This window comes from Pinus tabuliformis, chromosome 7 (genome assembly GCF_031772625.1).
Source record: "Pinus tabuliformis cultivar Carrire ecotype Pingquan chromosome 7, CPIR1, whole genome shotgun sequence".
Classification (NCBI taxonomy): Eukaryota; Viridiplantae; Streptophyta; class Pinopsida; order Pinales; family Pinaceae; genus Pinus; species Pinus tabuliformis.
In genome coordinates, this window is record NC_142293.1 from 19,891,919 (window position 1) to 19,910,749 (window position 18,831).

Below are 18,831 nucleotides of genomic sequence, written 5' to 3' on the forward strand. Positions count from 1 at the left end.
ACCCTATATCTAGTCCAGCTCCGACTTGGTTTCTTGAGGACTCCGATCCTTTAGGTCTCCAACTCTACCTTCCAAGGCACCAACCTTGTCTTTTCGAGGCTCCAACCTCTTTGGCTCCAACTCTTGCTTTACTTCGTCAAGATATATTTTGGTTATACTTCACGGCTCCCAATGTCCTCTTCAACGAGCCCTAACAATCTTCACTTAGTCTTCATTGTAGTCTCCTCTTTACGTTAGCAATGACAACCTTGATCTCCTAGAAGGTGTCACCATTGCTCTTCATCGTACCCAAGCAAATTCTTCAAGTCACCTCATGATGACATCAGCATTGCATCATGGTCTTTAATAGTCTTCACAAAACTTCAATTTGTCTACAATGAACTGCACTAAGCTCTGCACCGGCTCTAAACCTTTTCAAAGGTTGCTTCAAAAATGCTTCAGATATGCTACTCAGAGATGAGCTCCAAACAATATTTCAAAAACCGCTCCAAAAGGTCTTTACCCAATTTCAACAATGATGGCTTTAATAGTTCTGCACACAATGTCCTTGTTTGGTCTTCACAAGGTTTTAGGAATTCTTCAAAGATCACCTTAATCAAGGCCTTCTTCAAATCTGGTCCAAGGTAGCCCCAAAGACTACTTCAAGTCGACTCCAAAGGTCTGCTACAATTAATTCCCAAACGTTGGGAACACAAGGCTGAACTCATCAAGATTCAAGCCTTCCAACAAAAGGTTCATGCTAACACAGGCATATAGTATGGTTCCACAGGTCCTGAGGTACTTAGAATGAGCCCACCACAGTCAATGTATGCTTCAGTCACAGTCCAAGGTATGTGTCTTCACAACATACCACAGTCCAAGTTTGTAACACAAGTCTGAGCCTAAGATAAGGCTTTCTCCACAGATTTTAGCCCACAGTCCGAACCTATCCAACAATGATCAAACCGAGCCTGCTGCTGTGTATTTCAAGACATTTACATCTGAACTGTAATACATTCTGAAGGTAGATAGTCCGAGCCACAGGAATCTTTCCACAGTCCGAAAATTACAGCCGCTAAAAAACACAGGATTGTGTCAACGGTTTAGTCCACAGGGAGACGAGGATAGTCATCCATTTATCACGTTCTTGGTACTGTCCAGTGGTAAGTTTTAAGCCCAAACAGAAATTCCAGACTTCTGCAATGCTGTCCACACACACTTGTCACAGGTTTGCCGTAGTACTGTTTATCCCAACAATCTCTCACAGAAAATCAGAAAAGAATTTGCCCAAACAACAATGTCTTCTCTGTCCTCCTCGGCCTCCTGTCTTATTTCTGTGTTGCTTCTCTGTATTTTTCACCCAATTTGATGATGAAAATGAAGTGTCCGAATCCTTATTTATACTGGTTTTTCATTTGATGAAGAGACATGTCTCTTGGACGACATGTTGAGCCTACACAAGTTGGCTTAGGTCGGCTAGGCAAAAATAATAATTTTTCTAACTTATAAATTCAATTTCTCACAATCTAGAAGGAGTTAAGAGGCATATAATAGCTCGTTAAGAAGGGAAAAATATGCTCTTTAAGATGGTGTAGGTCTCATGGAAGAATTCTGCCTCTAAGGCAGAAAAAAGTATTTTTTAATGTGACTGATCTTTATGAGCGCAGAAATATAGGACAGCAACATTCTTTCATAGATGGGCTTCTTCTTCATGGATGATTATTTCGTTAACTGTCTTCACAATTCATGTCCTTGCCTTCTTCAATGTAGGGCAACCATCATTATGCCCTTGATCATGTCCTTGTCTTCATGTCATTATGTCTTTGCCCTCTACATGTTCTTGATTGCCTTATTACTTAACTTCTTCAACATAGGGTCATCATCATAGTCCAGTGTTTAAATGTAAGATAAGTCATCATAGTCCAGGCATAGAGGGTAGTCTTCCAATTATTAGTCATCATCATGGTCCATATTAGAGGTAGAACATGTCATCATGTGGTGTCATCATCATGTATATTTTCTAGACCTTCATTAAGTGCAATGATATGGTAATCCTTCATTATGATCATCAAAGTACAAGATTGTTACTTCATTTGTCTTAATATCGTAACAAGAGCTATAGTCATCCTCTGGCATCTTCAAGAATATTTTCCATTCTGGTCACTACCATATTGATGATCAACTATTGACATCAATGACAACCTAGATTAACAATCTCCCCCTTTGTCATTGATGGCAATATTCTTGCCCTTTCAAATATTCTCTCCCCCTTTGTCATCAATGGCAAACGGGTGCCCAAGAACTCCCCCTGTCATGCTGCTTCTTTTCTTCATGAATAATAGATCTTCATGTGATCCAGGAGGATTCCGTTGATTAATTGTATAGGTATTCAAGTGTCATCATCAGTGTTCAGTGTCGTCGTCGCTTCAGTTGAACTTCGACAAATCGATAGTGTTGGTTAGGGATCAGGTTGTTCAGGTAATGTTCATGGTTTGTTGACTACTTGTTCACATGGGCGGTTAACAACCCCACGCCATCAACCTAGCCAACTACGGTTATGATTTTAACATAATGTTTATTTTTGGGTTTTAAAATGTATTTTTGGCATGAAACTAATTCTCCCACCATGGCATTAACCCTAGGTGTCTCATGTCAACAAGATCGAGCTCAAACACTAACCAAATTCACCATATATTCAGTCAAAGTGGTTTCGATGAACTTGGAGGCCTTTAAAGGGCGGAATTTGTCCTCATTGAAGATTAGAGTGGTTTTTGACTTTTGTATGCAGATTCTGGAGGACATAGGCAATTTTGTTTTCAGTGTTTCGGGAGCATCCGGGGTCAATTTTGGAAACCGTAAGAAACGTTGGAAAGCTGGTTCAGAGGGCTATCTGATGACAGAGGTCAAAATTGCCTATGTGCAAGTTCAGTCTGACTAAATCACTATGTAATCGACTCCTTTCTTCTCATTCCTAATAAAAACGGTCACCCATCTTGAAAGCGGACCCGGAGATGTAGTCCATCAGGGACGAACTCCGTCATCAATTTGCTGTCTAGTATCACTGTGTTTTTACTGTTTGCACTTTTGTTATGCATCGATTTCATGTTTAATCAGCTGTCGTAAAGTGTTCTTTTCAAGCAGTTTTTCCTCAGTTTGCATGCTTCAGCTAACATTCAAATCATTAATGGTTAATCAATTCTACATCAGTATTTAGTTTATGATCATTTTAGATCATATAATTTGGTATCAGAGCAGGTTGTGTTTGTAGAATGTGCCATTGAATGTTAACCAGGTCAAAGTTGCAACGAGGAGAAGGAATCCTTGAGCAGATCAATCCAGAGATTGGAAAGCGACGAGTCGTTCAGAAATCGACCATGTCAGGACCTGATGTAGGTGAAAACACTGAAACTAAGATGAGTGAAGAACAGTTTCAGCAGGCGTTCTTAACCATGCAGTAGATGTTGGGAGAATTGTACGAAGACAAGAAGGTGAGAGATGCAGCTTCTTCAAAACCATCGAAGAAGGACAAAGGTAAAGGGAAGATTGATAAACCACCTTCACCCCCATCATCTCCATCATCCTCTTCTTCTTCTTCTTCTTCTAGTGAAGAATCTGAAACGTAAAAGAAACCTAAGAAAACATCTCTTTTGAAACTTGATGTTAAATTTGAGTTACCTATTTATCATGGCGAAATGAATCTTGAAAAGCTAGATAACTGGATAAAGCAGTTAGAAGTGTATTGTCGCATTCAGAACATTTCCAGTGATAAAACTAAAATTCAGTTAGCTACACTTAGAATGGGGGGGAACAACTTTAATCTAGTGGGAAAGTAAAACTCAGCTAGATGTAAAGCGTAAAGGAAAAGTCATCTCTTCATGGTCTAAGTTTTTGAAAGCTCTTAGGAAACAGTTCTATCCTTTAGGATACATGCAGAAAGCTATTATTGATTGGCAGCATCTGAGGCAAGGTAAAGGGCAGAGTGTTTAGGAGTTTACTCAGGAGTTCAGAAAGAAAGCATTGGCGCTTGGTATTTCATTGGATACACATGAAACTTTGTTAAAATACATCGAAAATTTACATTCATATTTGCAGCATACTTTATTGATGTTTAATCCTGATGATTTTGAGGAGGTGTGTGTTCAGGCCATACATATTGAATCAGGTGGCAGACCATTCAAGTTTTCATCGTAGTCATCCAAAGAGTTGGAAACCAAAGATTCCAGTGACAGTAAGGGAAGAACAATTCGAAGAGAAAGAAATCAGCGATCATTCAAAAGGAAAGACCTACTTGTTCTCATTGCCAGAGAATCGGTCATGATGAATCAAAGTGCTGGAAACTTCATCCAGAACTTAAGCCCAAAAAGTTCCTTAAGGAGAAGGATGAAAAGAAGGCCATTGCAGTAGTCCAACAGGATCTAGGTTCAGATTCAGGTGATGAAAGGAGGATAACCGCCATGGTTACGATAGGTAAAACTTCTGATACTAGTTCAAGTTCGAAAACTATTGTATCTTCTTCAAAAATAAATCCTTCACATGAGGATAAAAGAGTTGAACTCTTCCACATAAGGATAACTTCTAAGCATACAAAGATAGACACAATGTTTGACAGTGGATCACAAGAAAATTTAATATCTGAACATATAGTTAATCAATTGGGATTGGAGACACAGAATCATCCAAGACCATACCCATTAGGTTGGATTAATAAATCAACTCAGATACATGTCACAAAGCAGTGTTGGCTAAAATTTGCAATTACATCTAAGTACATTGATGAAGTGGAGTTAGATGTGGTCCCAGTAGACATATGTGGAGTTGTCTTAGGAAGTCCTTATCTTTATGATAGAGATGCAATGTTTTACAAAAGAGAACATAAACATCACCTAAAGAAAGAAGGGGTTGAATTTATTGTTAGGGCACATAAAGTCAAATCAAACTTGGATTTAATTGTTAAAAATCGAGTTAAGCAGTTAATAAGTTCAAGTAAATATGTACTCATGTTTATTAAGGAACAAAATAAGGATGATTGTTCGGAATGCGAGATTCAGTTTATAGATCAATTGGTCAAGGTGGTTAAATCTTTTCCAAGAAATCTTATTCATAAACAGGATAAGAAACATGAGATACATTTAATGTCTTATGAACATCTTCTTAAAAACAGAATGACTATCAACTCATTCATTCAACTAAATTCTAGAAACTATCATCATCCGCAGTGTATTGCAAGGAATGGTACATGTGAGTCTAATCAGAGACTTGTTTCAGATGGTATGTTTATTTTCAGTTTCAAGGGTGCAGGTCAGTATTGGGGAAAGTCAGTGTTACATTTCTTTGGTATTGCATCATCATTTCATGCTTTAAAAAGTAATGAAGCCTCTTTTCAAGTGGAGAGGAAGTCTATAAGTTTTCATGACAAAGCATTTTCGAAAGCAGATCTAAAGTTTCCTTATCATGATTTGAAAACTAATGCATTAAGTGAAAGTGTTAGTCAATGGAGATATCAGTTAATAGACGAAGAAATAGTGATTCAAGTAAATCAACAATTACTTAGATACTTTCAAAGTCAAACTAAGTTGCAACAGTCTTTACATCACAGCTGGATGAGTTCTGTGCAACAAGTTCACTTAGTAATCAGTCAACAGGAAAGTAAATCAAGTCAAGTAATTGATATGAAGTCAAAATCAAAGGAGTCTTTGAATATTTCAGTTATTCCGGAAAGTAGATTGTTAATACCCATCAGATGTATTGAACAAAGTTCTACAAATACTGTTTTCAAAGATGTTTTTGAATCACTAACTCATGATTCTTCGTGGAAAGAATTCAATTGCCATGTTGATAACAGGTTGTTTGCCCATTGTCGCAAGTTGTTCATACTGCAAATGGAAGAAACAGGTCACTGAATCGAAAAGTGCCATGGTCAGCATCATCAGGGTCATCACTTGCAGGTGATTGATCGAATGTATTGGTAAATTGTCAGGTCAAGGTGGAAAGAGGGGCAGTTCTACTCTCATCTGCTAATTGTTTAGTCAAACTTTTGTGGTCCAAAAGCTTTCAAGTGGAGAGGAATGATCCAGGAGGATTCCGTTGATTAAATTGTACAGGTGTTCAAGTATCGTCATCAGTGTTCAATGTCGTCGTCGCTTCAGTTCAGCTTCGACATATCGACAGTGTTGGTTAGGGATCAGGTTGTTCAGGTAATGTGCATGGTTTGTTGACTACCTGTTCACATGGGCGGTTAACAACCCCGTGCCATCAACCTAGCCACCCACAGTTATGATTTTATCATAATGTTTATTTTTGGGTTTTAAAACGTATTTTTGGCATGAAACTAATTCCTCCACCATGGCATTAACCCTAGGTGTCTCATGTCAACAAGACCGAGCTCAAACACTAACCAAATTCACCATATATTCAGTCAAAGTGGTTTTGATGAACCTGGAAGCCTTTAAAAGGTGGAATTTGTCCTCATTGAAGATTAGAGTGGTTTTTGACTTTTGTATGCAGATTTTGGAGGACATAGGCGATTTTGTTTTTAGTGTTTCGAGAGCATCCGAGGCCGGTTTTGGAAACCATAAGTAGCATTGGAAAGCTGGTTCAAAGGGCTATCTGATGACAGAGATCAAAATTGCCTGTGTGTAAGTTCAGTCTGACTAAATCACTGTTTAATCGACTCCTTCCTTATCATTCCTAATAAAAACGGTCGCCCATCTTGAAAGTGGACCCAGAGACGTAGTCCATCAAGGACGAACTCCATCATCAATTTTTTGTCTGGTATCGTTGTGTTTTTACTGTTTGCACTTCTGTTATGCATCGATTTCATGTTTAATCAGCTGTCGTAAAGTGTTCCTTTCAAGTAGTTTTTCCTCGATTTGCGTGCTTCAGCTAACATTCAAATCATTAATGGTTAATCAATTCTACATCAGTATTTAGTTTATGATCATTTCAGATCATCATGGGTATGCTACTCCCCCTATCATGCACAACCTCCTCTAGCTCATGAAAGATTACCTACTTAGTGATCAAGTGGAAGAGATCTTCAAAATAATCCATTGGATGAATAAGGATTATGTTCTTCAATGGAGTGTTCTCGAGAGATGATCTATCAAAGGATGAGTGTCCATGTGGCTCATCAAGGATTTCATAGGGTCCATCCACGAATAGCTTCTGCAAGAATGCTTAATCATCATAAGCTCCCCCTAACTGTATGCATGGTCTTCCTTTTGGCAGAGTCTCCCCATCAAATACTTGGATTGTCGAAGATCAGGTCAACAACATGTGTTGTTGGATGGAGAGTTCAAAAGATTTTTGGATTGTATTTGCTTCCTTTTCCATACTTGTGTAACTTTCTTCTCTTGCATGGTTCTAGCTTGTGTAGGGGCCCAAGTCAAGTTACAATCACGTGCCATATGTCCAATGTTATGACACTTGAAGCACTCTATATTGTTCATGTATAAAAATTCATGACTTCTTCTTGCAAAATTGCTTCTCGGAGATTGACAGGGACCATTATAATTATCTTTGTGATATTCCCTACAACCTTTTGCCATGTGCCCAAAGTTTGTACAAGAATAACAATAACCAAGAAATATACTTTGGTACCTGGGAGATGGAGATTTCCTTGATGTACTTCTGAAGTCTTTCTGCCTTGAGATCCTTTGATGATAACCATTGCTTCTTGCATCCTTGGCACCCTCTGCATTTATTCTTGGAGTAGGATTTCTTCCAAAGTTAATTTGACTCTTGCCTTTGATGGGGGAATCCACATTTCTTCTAGGCTTCCTCACATCCATGTTGTTTGAAGCATTATCATTCTTGCTTGAGGATTCACCTACATAGCCAAGACTTGATTTATCAAGGGGAGACATTTGACGACTTAGGATGTCATCTAGAGTTTGAGAACTTTTCAAGTTCTTATTCAGCAAGTCAACTTCCTTTTTAAGAAAGACAATTTATTCCTTCATTTTCTTGCATTCTTCATCCTTCTTTGATAGAATTATCTCCATTTCTTCCTTCATCTTGGTTGCTTCACATGATTGGGCCTTAAGCGAAGTGATTTTTGATTTTAACTTGGTGATGTCATCATCCTTTTCTTCTAGTTGGCATATCGTGGTGTTTCTCTCCTTTTCTACTTCATCAACTTGTCCTTCTATGAATGTCAAAGCTTCCATCACCTTCTCAACTCCTTGTGCTTGTTTCCTTGCTTCTAGTTGAGATCTAAGGGAGGAGACCTCTTCCTTGTATTGACCAATCTCTACTTCAAGTTTGTTCAAGCTCTTGTGCCTTTGTTCAAGGTGGCTTGACAAGGTATCTTTCCGTTTCTTTGCCTTATCTAATTGATTTATCATAGATATGACTTCTTCATCATGCTTTCTCTTGTTTTGATGAAATTCTTCCTTAATCTTGGCGAGCTCCTCATCTCTTTCTTGTACTTGAAGCTTGACAAGGTCAAGTTCCTTCCTTTTCTTGTCCTGGTCACCAACTTGTGCTTTCTTCTTAAGTTCCTAATTTTCGTTTTTCAAATTGTTAATCTCTTCTATGGCAGCCATAAGTTTAGTGAGGATATTTTCTTCAAAATATTCTTCATTTTCTTCATCTTCTAGATCTTCTTTAACCTTGATGTTATCACTCTTATCTTCAACTTCCTTGATAGGCTCTGGATTTCCTTCTTGTTTTCCATCATTTTCTTGACTAGAGATCATTGTCAATGCTCCTTTTGAGTGAAGATCATGAAGTTTGTCCCATATGCCTTTTGCTAACGAACATTTTTCAAAATTGGCCTTCATAGAATTAGGTAGCCCATTCAAGATTTCTTTCATTGCTCTTGTATTATATTCCTTGGATTCTCCATCCATCATGCTATCAACAATCACCAATTTCCAAACTTCAAGGCCTTGAGTCTTTAAGAAATTCCTCATTCTTGCTTCCCATATATCAAAGTTTCCATTGAATAATGGAGCCTTCACAAATTGATTGACTCAATTTCGGTGGTTGAGGGAGACACGTTTTTAGGAAGATTGGAAACTTTCTTCCTTGGTTTCCCCATTTGTGTTCTAATGATCAACTTTCAAGCTATTAGGCTTTGAGTGAAGGTACTGGCTCTGATACCAATTTTTTGGAAATATTGAGAGGGGGTGAATCAATGTTTCTTTTCAATTGTTACTTTTACCAATTAGATCACTTATATTTAGAACACAAAATGAACAATAAGAATAAATGATTTTATTAATTTATTCAATAAATCAATTACAATACATGTAGGGCTCCAACCCTAGATGAAGACACCGATCTTCAATTCCCCATGCTCCAACCTATAATGTGCCAAGCACCAACTTGGACTTCCAAGGCTCCAACCTTGTCAATTTTGAGGCACCAACCTCAAGGGCTTCAACCCTATATCTAGTCCAAGCTCCGACCTGGTTTCTTGAGGACTCCGATCCTCTAGGGCTCCAACCCTACCTTCCAAGGCACCAACCTTGTCTTTTCAAGGCTCCAACTTCTTGGGCTCCAACCCTTGCTTTACTTCGTCAAGATATATTTTGGTTATACTTCACGGCTCCCAATGTCCTCATCAACAAGCCCTAACAATATTCACTTAGTCTTCATTGTATTCTCCTCGTTATGTTATCAATGACAACCTTGATCTCCTAGAAGGTGTCACCATTTCTCTTCATTGTACCCAAGCGAATTCTTCAAGTCACCTCATGATGACATTAGCATTGCATCATGGTCTTTAATAGTCTTCACAAAACTTCAATGTGTCTACAATGAACTACACTAAGCTCTGTACCGGCTCTAAACCTTTTCAAAGGTTGCTTCAAAAATGCTTCAGATATGCTACTTAGATATGAGCTCCAAACAATATTTCAAAAACCGCTCCAAAAGGTCTTTACCTAATTTCAACAATGATGGCTTTAATCGTTTAGCCCAACAATCAATCATAGAAAATCAGAAAAAGAATTTGCCCAAACAAAAATATCTTCTCTGTCCTCCTCGGCCTCCTGTCTTATTTCTGTGTTGCTTTTCTGTATTTTTCACCCAATTTGATGATGAAAATGAAGTGTCTGAATCCTTATTTATACTGGTTTTTCATTTGACGAAGAGACATGTCTCTTGGACGACATGTTGAGGCTACACAAGTCAGCTTAGGTCGACTAGGCAAAAATAATAGTTTTTCTAACTTATAAATTCAATTTCTCACAATCTAGAAGGAGTTAGGAGGCATATAATAGCTCGTTAGAAAGGGAAAAATATGCTCTTTAAGATGGTGTAGGTATCATGGAAGAATTCTGCCTCTAAGGTAGCAAAAAGTATTTTTTAATGTGACTGGTCTTTATGAGTGCAGAAATATAGGACAGCAACATTCTTTCATAGATGGGCTTCTTCTTCATGGATGATTCCTTCGTTAATTGTCTTCACAATTCATGTCCTTGTCTTCTTCAATGTAGGGCCACCATCATTATGCCCTTGATCATGTCCTTGTCTTCATGTCATTATGTCTTTGCCCTCTACATGTTCTTGATTGCCTTATTACTTAACTTCTTCAACATAGGGTCATCATCATAGTCTAGTCTTTCAATGTAAGCTAAGTCATCATAGGTAAGACAAGTCATCATAGTCCAGACATAGAGGGTAGTCTTCCAATTATTAGTCATCATCATGGTCCATATTAGAGGTAGAACATGTCATCATGTGGTGTCATCATCATGTATATTTTCTAGACCTTCATCAAGTGCAGTGATATGGTAATCCTTCATTATGATCATCAAGGTACAAGATTGTTACTTCATTTGTCTTGATATCTCAACAAGAGCTATAGTCATCCTCTAGCCTCTCCAAGAATATTTGGCATCCCGGTCACTGCCATATTGATGATCAACTATTGACATCAATGACAACCTAGATTAACACACCCTTCTGTTGCAAAACTTCCAACCCTAGGAAATAATGCATCTATCCCAAATCCTTCATGTTGAATTCTGTGGCTAGGTTCTTCTTGCAGTCTTTGATGAGTCTAGATGATCCTGTTAGGAAAAGATCATCCACATATAATACTAGGATTAGAGGCTCATTCTCTACGACAAGATAGCAAAGATTAGGATTTGTGTCACTCTTGACGAATCCCATTTTCTGCAAGTAAGCCATCAATTCGATCGTACCATGCTCTAGGTGCCTGTTTAAGTCCATACAAGGCTTTCTTCAACCTTCATACATGAGATTTCTTCTCATGTGTCTCAAAACCCTCTGGCTGTTCAATGTATACTTCTTCTTCTATCCCCCCATTCAAGAAAGGTCGTCTTGACATCCATCTGGTGAATCTCCCACCCCATCTGTGCTACAAGGGATATCACGACTCTAATAGAAGTATACCTGGCTACTAGGGCGAAGGTTTCTTTATATTCTATCCCTTCCTTCTGAGCATGCTCCTTAGCCACAAACCTGGCTTTGTATTTCTCCACACTACCGTTTGCAACATATTTGACTTTGTAGATCCATCTCGAACCTACAACTGACCTCCTGAGGCCTAGGTACCACTTCCTAGACATCATTGACCATTATAAAACTATATTCCTCCACCATAGCATCTACCCATACTTGATGCTGAACGACATCCTGAAAACTAGATGGTTCCACAAACTGAGCTACTAAGGCCTGGTATCTGTCTGGCTGTCTTCGCTCCCTTTTATCATTCCTGGGTGCACCAATGAAGTCCTCCACATCCCAAATAATTTGTCAGAGTTCCCAGCTCGTTCTTCCACTGGTAGTGGGTACATCTATCAAATCTTCCTCTTCTTGAGATTCCTCCTGTTCTGAAGCTTTGCCTTTAGGAGAACTGCTGGTACTAGTTTCTCCTAGTCGAAGTGGTTGGACCAACAAATCGTCTTTTAATTGCTCCTTGAAAGGCATTTCTCGAGATTTCCTGAAAGCTCTGTCCTCCATGAACTTTACATCTCGTCAAACTACTACCTTCCTGCTACCTGAAATATAGACTCTATATGCCTTAGCATTCTTGCTATATCCCACAAGGTATCCTTTCTGAGCAGTTTGATCTAATTTCTTTCTTTTTTCTTGGGTATACGGCAATATGCCAAACTCCCAAATATCTTGAAATCACTGACTTTAGGTGTCTTCCAGGTGAAGACACTTTCCAGAGCAATCTTTCCTAATGCCTTGTGTGGAGTCATGTTCTGGACATAAACTGTCGCGCTGCATGCTTCTACCCACAGGAATTTGGGCATATCCTAATCATATAACATCGCCCTAGCTGCTTCCACACTAGTCCTGTTTTTCATTTCTGCTATTCCATTCTACTCCGGATTGTAGGGAGCTATCCACTCTCTCATGATGCCTTCCCTAGCGCAAAAATCGGTGAAGTCCTTGTCAACATACTCTCCACCATTGTCTGAGCGCAACACTTTTATCTTCTTTCCTATCAAATTCTCTACTAGAGCCTTGAACTCTTTGAATCGACCAAAAACCTCATCCTTGGTTTTCAGAAAGTAGATCCAAGTCTTCCTAGAATGGTCATCGATGAAGGTGACGAAGTATTCGGCACCACTAAGAGCTTTTGTGGACATAGGTCTGCAGATGTTTGAGTGTATCAATCCTAGAACACTCTGAGCCCTATTGTTACTTCTGGAAAACGTTGCTTTGGCATACTTGCCTAGAGCGCACCCTCTGCATACATCATCTCGTTCGATACTTAATTCTGGAACTCCTGATATTATTTTCCTGAGAATTCTCAGAGCCCCATGGTGTAAGTGTCCCATCCTCCTATGCCATAGTTCATTCAAATCTTTATCTTCATCGCTGCCTATCAGTGCCATTGGAGATTCTAGCTGTAATCTATACAGCCTGTTACTTCTGATTCCAATCTGGGCCTTCCTTTTCCAACTCGGGTGTTTGACATATACTTTCTCCTTAATGAAGAAAATGTCATAGACCTTGTTTTGAAGTTGTGTTACGGAGAGTAAGCTCATCCCCAATCCCGGCACATGCAACACATTGGTTGCTCGAAGTCGTTCTCTTGCTTCGGTTTGAAAGACTACAGTGCCTCTTTCTACGGGGGTACACTTTGCCTTATTTCCCATGGTGTTCTGAAAATTCATCCTTTCTTCTTAATAATTTGAAAAACATTCTCGAATTCTAGTCATATGCCAGGAAGCTCCACTATCTATATACCAAACCTCAAAGGAGGCAGAACTTGCTAGGCAAGCGAAGTGAACATAGAATAATCGTGATCCATGTTCCTCGTGCTTTCTTATTTTTCTGGAAATCTGCATGATTCCCTCTAAGTTGATGCCTATGCATCATGCTCCTGACCCATAGTTGATTCTTCTCTCCTGTTGTTGGATCTCTGCTCTGATACCATGTGAGAATTTCTAACCCGCAATTCTACTGTAGTAACTGATTTATTTCACCTACTTATTTCTCACAATAAGTTATTTATGAAATCTCTTTAGCAAACATTAAAATAAATTCTACTGCAGTTATCACATAATTACATAGAGAAAGTAACAAGCACAAGAACCAATCACATCAACACAGTTGTTTTTGGACAATTGTCCTTGGAAAAACCCAATGTGGGAAAACCAGTGCAACAGATGAGGGTTTTATTAATCTTCAGCAACAATTGCTTTACAAGGAATGATTTTACAGAGAAACTGATACACTATTGAGAGAAAACACCTGAGACAAGGTTCATCCCTTTCCTGGAAACTTTCTGACAAACTGGAGACCCTTCTCCCACTTTTGCGTCACTTTTGCGTTACTCTGCGTGGTTTTGCGTCCCTCTGCGTCAGCCTGCGTCTCTTGGACTATGTCTTTCGTTTGCAATGTCTCTAAATACCCCTGTGTCACCTCCTCCTCAGTCACTAACCACTGCGAATGCCCTCCTCTTCCTCCACCCTACAACTCTCCCTCTGAAATCGATCTCCTTCTCTTTGAGAATCGATTTTCCTTGGGATACTGAGTATCTACTGGTGTGTCTCCAAATGATCCTCAAGTCTTCTCTTATACTTTTCCTGTTGATGAATCAACGGCCGAGATTAAGTCTCTAATCAACGACTAAGATTAAAACAAACTTGATCCTCATATCTTAGAAGGTTCTCACCCTTATCTTTATTAATACCCATTGATATTTTTATTTTCCAAAGTTTAGACTTAGGAACCCATTAAAAATATTAATTATTTTAATAACTCAGCTAGGTGGAATTTCTCTAAACGATTTCTGGGTCTTGGAGATCTCATGTGCCTTAGCATCTCCACCAATTTTCAAGGCTAAAACACATCCAACGCTACCCAAAATCAACAAAAGAGGGTCACACTATGTTGAGACAAGAAATTTCAGTGAAATTTGTCCTTGAATTTAAATTAAGAATTAAAATAGAATTATATTCTCATAGCAACTTGTAAATAGTTAATTAAGTTTAATTGACTTATTTAGCTTAGGAAATTCGAGTTGGAAGTCTTTTTGGAGTCATGTATATGTTCTCCCTAAATTTTAGGGGTCCGGGATGAGTTTAGTTGAGTTGTAATTAGATAACTCAATTTACTGAGTTATAGACAATTAAACTAGTTCTAACTGTTTGTTGAACTAGTAGAGGATTAGTAGTCAGTTGGTGCACTGGTGCATCCACAGGTGCTACTCTAGCTAACTGAAGATTCACTCATTGGAAACTCGTGCATGTCAGTTCTGAGAAAGACCCAGTTGAGACTAGAGTGCAGGGATAGTGTACTATCAGTTGTATGATTTACCGAGTTGTACAGATCATGCATGCAATCGGTTGAGTACCTAGTTTTGGATTGTGCAGTTATGGAAGCATGAATTCCCAATTAAATATGGGCTATTCATCCTAGGAATTGCACAAGGAAATAAGGGCTTGGCAGGCAGCATAAATTGGCTAAGTGTTGGCTAAGAGCGGGCTTGTGAGGCAGAGAGTTGAACATACTTGTGCGGAATTGTTCTAGTGAGAACAAGCTTTTTATTTTCACATAGATTTCTGATTAATGCAATACAGATAGGTGGGGTTTTGAGCAGTGGCTTTCCCCATAAAAACTTATTGTGTTATGTGCCATTGATTGTCTTCCTCTTGTTCATATTGTTTTCATCGATCTATTGGCTTCCGCTGGTTGAAAGTAGAGTAGATTCTTGTCTTTTGTTTTAGTACATTACATAAGTTGTGAATCTATAGGAAAATCTACACAATGGACCAGGGGAAAATGATAAACACCATGGTGAAGAAAGGGAACAAGTGTACAGTCATGGGATGAACAGGTTAGATGTAATACATTACTGACTAGAGAGTGGCCGAAAGTAATCTAAGGCTATCTATCTATGGATCATGGTGGGGTTGCTAGTTGGATCAAATAAGAAAAATGATCCCTGAAAGAGGGTCACACTGTACCTGGGGAAAATGATAAACACCAAGGTGAAGAAAGGGAACAAGTGTACAGTGATGGGATGAACAGGTTAGATGTAATACATTACTAACTAGAGAGTGGCCGAAAGTCATCTAAGGCTAGCTATCTGTGGATCATGGTGGGGTTGCTAGTTGGCTAATTGGATCAAAGAAGAAAAATGATCTCTTGGGGGTTACCCACATGCCAATGGGTAATAGGCCAAATAGGAAAATCTATTCAAGCTCACCTCAAAGAACATATGGCTTATACTCATCATAATCATATACTAAATTTTCTATTGCCATACATTCCCATAAAAAAACACCTGATTTGATTTAGTCATACCAAAATCTTTGCACCTACACCTCACTATACCTCTTGCAACATCCTAACAAATTCAATAGGGAAGATGACTACAAGCTCAAACATTCATGGGGACACATCATTCATCATCTTCACTAGTCATCCCTTATTCTCTTTATATTTATTCTCCTAATCATTAACAGCTTAAGTCTTAGCCATGTTTTTTCATAGCTAAAGTTCTTCTTCAACATTCTATTTTAATCTAGCTAGAACTACCTTGTCACCTTTTTGAAATCAAATCCCCTTTTCAATTTCTATATTTTATTTTTTCCTTTCTAAATCAAACCCATTTTCATTCCTTATATTTTAATTTCTATAATTTGATTTATAATTTTGACCTCGTTTCTTTCCTTGTAATAACCCTAATTTTCAATGGTTTCTCCTTACTTTTACTTTATCTATTTAATTTAATATTAATTATATGTATATATTCTCCTTATCTTTTATGTATTTTGTACCTCTTTCTTTACAACAACCTTTTTCTTATTATTAAATTTCATAAGATTCCTCGGTTATGGATTTGCTGTTAATTTTTGTTTTCTTTTTAGGTATCTAAAATAAACTTCTCATTAAATTTATAATTAAAAAAATGACCTTTATTTAGTTTACTAATTAATTAATTACTCAGTTTTATAACTCTCTGTTCAACTATATCTTGTCCTTATCCGTTGATTTTGTTGAGTAGATTTCTTTACCTATGCATTATCTATGTTATTTATATTAATGGCTAATTCCTTCTCATTTCTATTTATTCACTACATAAGCATACTACTTTTTATTTGTCATAAGTTTCTTTTGAATTTTCCAATAATAGGTGGAATGTTCACTTAAAATTCCATACTTTTCTAAACTCCTACGTGATTCACATAATTCATATCGTGAAATCTATCACAATTAAAATTAACTATGAAATCTGTACAGTAGATTCTTCTTTAATATTTTGGTGGGGTTAATACTTCTGTACAGTCACTAATATGATAAAAAATGGACTGCAATTGAATAATTTCAAAATGGTCTAATCTATGTAGATCATATCAGGTTTTAACTTTAACAATGACTTTATTGCATTGGTTGATTGCTTGTGTCAATAGCTTTACATCATCGCATTCTCTCTCGGTGTAGGGCCTATCCCCTTCATTACTATGTCTGAGGTATTCTGCCTTACCTATACAGATAACTGGAAATGTTTATTTTTGTAAACTGATTATTGACGATCAACTGTCCTCTACTTCAGTTTTTCTTTATACTATAAATCTAAGCAGTCTAAATGTGCAGTTATTCTATGCTTTTTGTCTTATTTAACTGCAGATCCTTCCAACCAACATAAAAGGCTTTGCTATTAGCATGGCAGCTTTAGGATTTTGGTCAGCATCTTGGGTAGTGACACTGACTATCAATAGTCTGCTGCAGTGGAGTTCTACAGGTACAGTCTTAAATTTGAAAGACTGGTTGTATCATTAACTTGTAATTTCACGATCTACTGTTATTTTATTCTTTCTTACCTTCTATTGTGTGGGGCCGGATTTTGTTCTAAAAGAGTTGTATACCTGAGTGCAGGAACTTTTCTGCTTTATTCATTGGCATGTGTTGTTACCTTGATCTTTGTGGCACTGTATTTACCTGAAACTAAGGGACGGACTCTAGAAGAAATTGAGAAATCATTCAGATGAAGTTCACATGATTAAGTGTCTTCAATTTCTTTGAGAGCAATGTTCATTTCTATAAGTAACAAGGACATTTATGTAGTTTGCAGTGGCTGTCAGTCCATATGAAATAGCCATGCTTCCTATAACAGATAGGGTTCTTCAGTTCAAACCATATGTGACATCTGCCTAACAAATATAGCCATGGACCGAGTAGGGGTTTTATTATGTACATTGTATGCACTTCTTTACAACGCGGAGATTTGTCAAAATATTCCTATCCCACAACCTTGTGGTGGGAGATCTTCTTTTTATTCAGCTCCTCCTGTACATATCATTTCATGTCATGTAAACATTAGAGGTTAGGCATTCAGTTCCATTTCAAGAAAGTTCATTTTCAGTATTGTTAAAGATGCAAAACAATAAAATGGAGAAATTAAAGCTTCCATTTCAATGCATTTTATCATTAATCAATCTTGACTTGCCTATTCTTTGCATGTAAGAGTAATATCATATTACTCACTATACAGTCTGATCTTTTGGTTTCCCATTTAGAAATAATTATTTTATAGCTGCTGGGAAACTGCGAATATGATCTCAACTTATCACAACAGTATTAAAACATCCTCTTTATTTATCTTACTACTCGGCACTCACATTGTGCATTCCAACCTGACTAACATAGTTGTAGTAGAGCTTTATATGCATATTTCAATCCATAATGATTCTACTTATAGCTATTGATAGTTCAAAAACATATTTACCTCTGTAGGATTTTCGTAAGTCAAAATGATTGGTCCAAAATTTCAAGCAGACCAAGAACACCTCTTGTTGAGTAGAAAATTACCATGTAGAACAGGTCTCACAACATCGGGAATGGCCAATATGAATATCAAATGCTGCTTTTGACATGGGATAATTGAATGTGCCTTGGAGAACTGATGTATTTTGCAATAGTTATGGCTTTCTACCCATACTCCTGGTTCAACTCCTTATATAAAAGATTAAAAACTTGTGACAATATGAATTTCAGTCCAATTAATTCTAAATGATTCATGATAGTTTGATGCTGCCGGGTCAAGACACCTAAAATGGGGAAACAGTTTCAGTTTTGGAAACCACACTTCTCAAAAATAATTGCAAAATCTGTTACAGTGATATTGTAATGGAGAGGGCATAATTATGGCTCTGCTTTTGTAAATTAATCTTCAGCTATGGGGAAACAGTTTCAGTTTTGGAAACCAAACTTCACAAAAATAATTGCAAAATCTATTATAGAAATATTGTAATGGAGAGGGCATAATTATGCCTGTGTTTTCTAAATTAACCTTCAACTAGGTATAATGTGTATAATCATATAATGGGCTTTGTTGGTATTTCAGAAAATCATAAATGATATGTAATTACCTTTTATGGGAAAGTGCTGGTTATGTATACTGTCATAATT

The 18,831-nt window shown here is 37.6% G+C and overlaps 1 protein-coding gene across 1 annotated transcript; it reads left to right on the forward strand.

The window, feature by feature from the left end:
* The first annotated feature begins 16,761 nt into the window (after positions 1–16,761).
* LOC149244921 (sugar transporter ERD6-like 4) lies at positions 16,762–17,830 on the forward strand. Its single transcript, XM_089455531.1, has 3 exons — positions 16,762–16,892; positions 17,050–17,164; positions 17,299–17,830. The coding sequence occupies exons 1-3, from the start codon at positions 16,884–16,886 to the stop codon at positions 17,409–17,411; spliced, it is 237 nt and encodes a 78-aa protein (XP_089311657.1). The 5' UTR covers positions 16,762–16,883; the 3' UTR covers positions 17,412–17,830.
* The last annotated feature ends 1,001 nt before the right edge of the window (positions 17,831–18,831 follow it).

Excerpts from the sequence above, each read along its gene's own strand:
- LOC149244921 (XM_089455531.1), top strand. Across the intron at positions 17,165-17,298 it reads GCTGCAGTGGAGTTCTACAG|GAACTTTTCTGCTTTATTCA; the intron begins GTACAGTCTTAA and ends ACCTGAGTGCAG.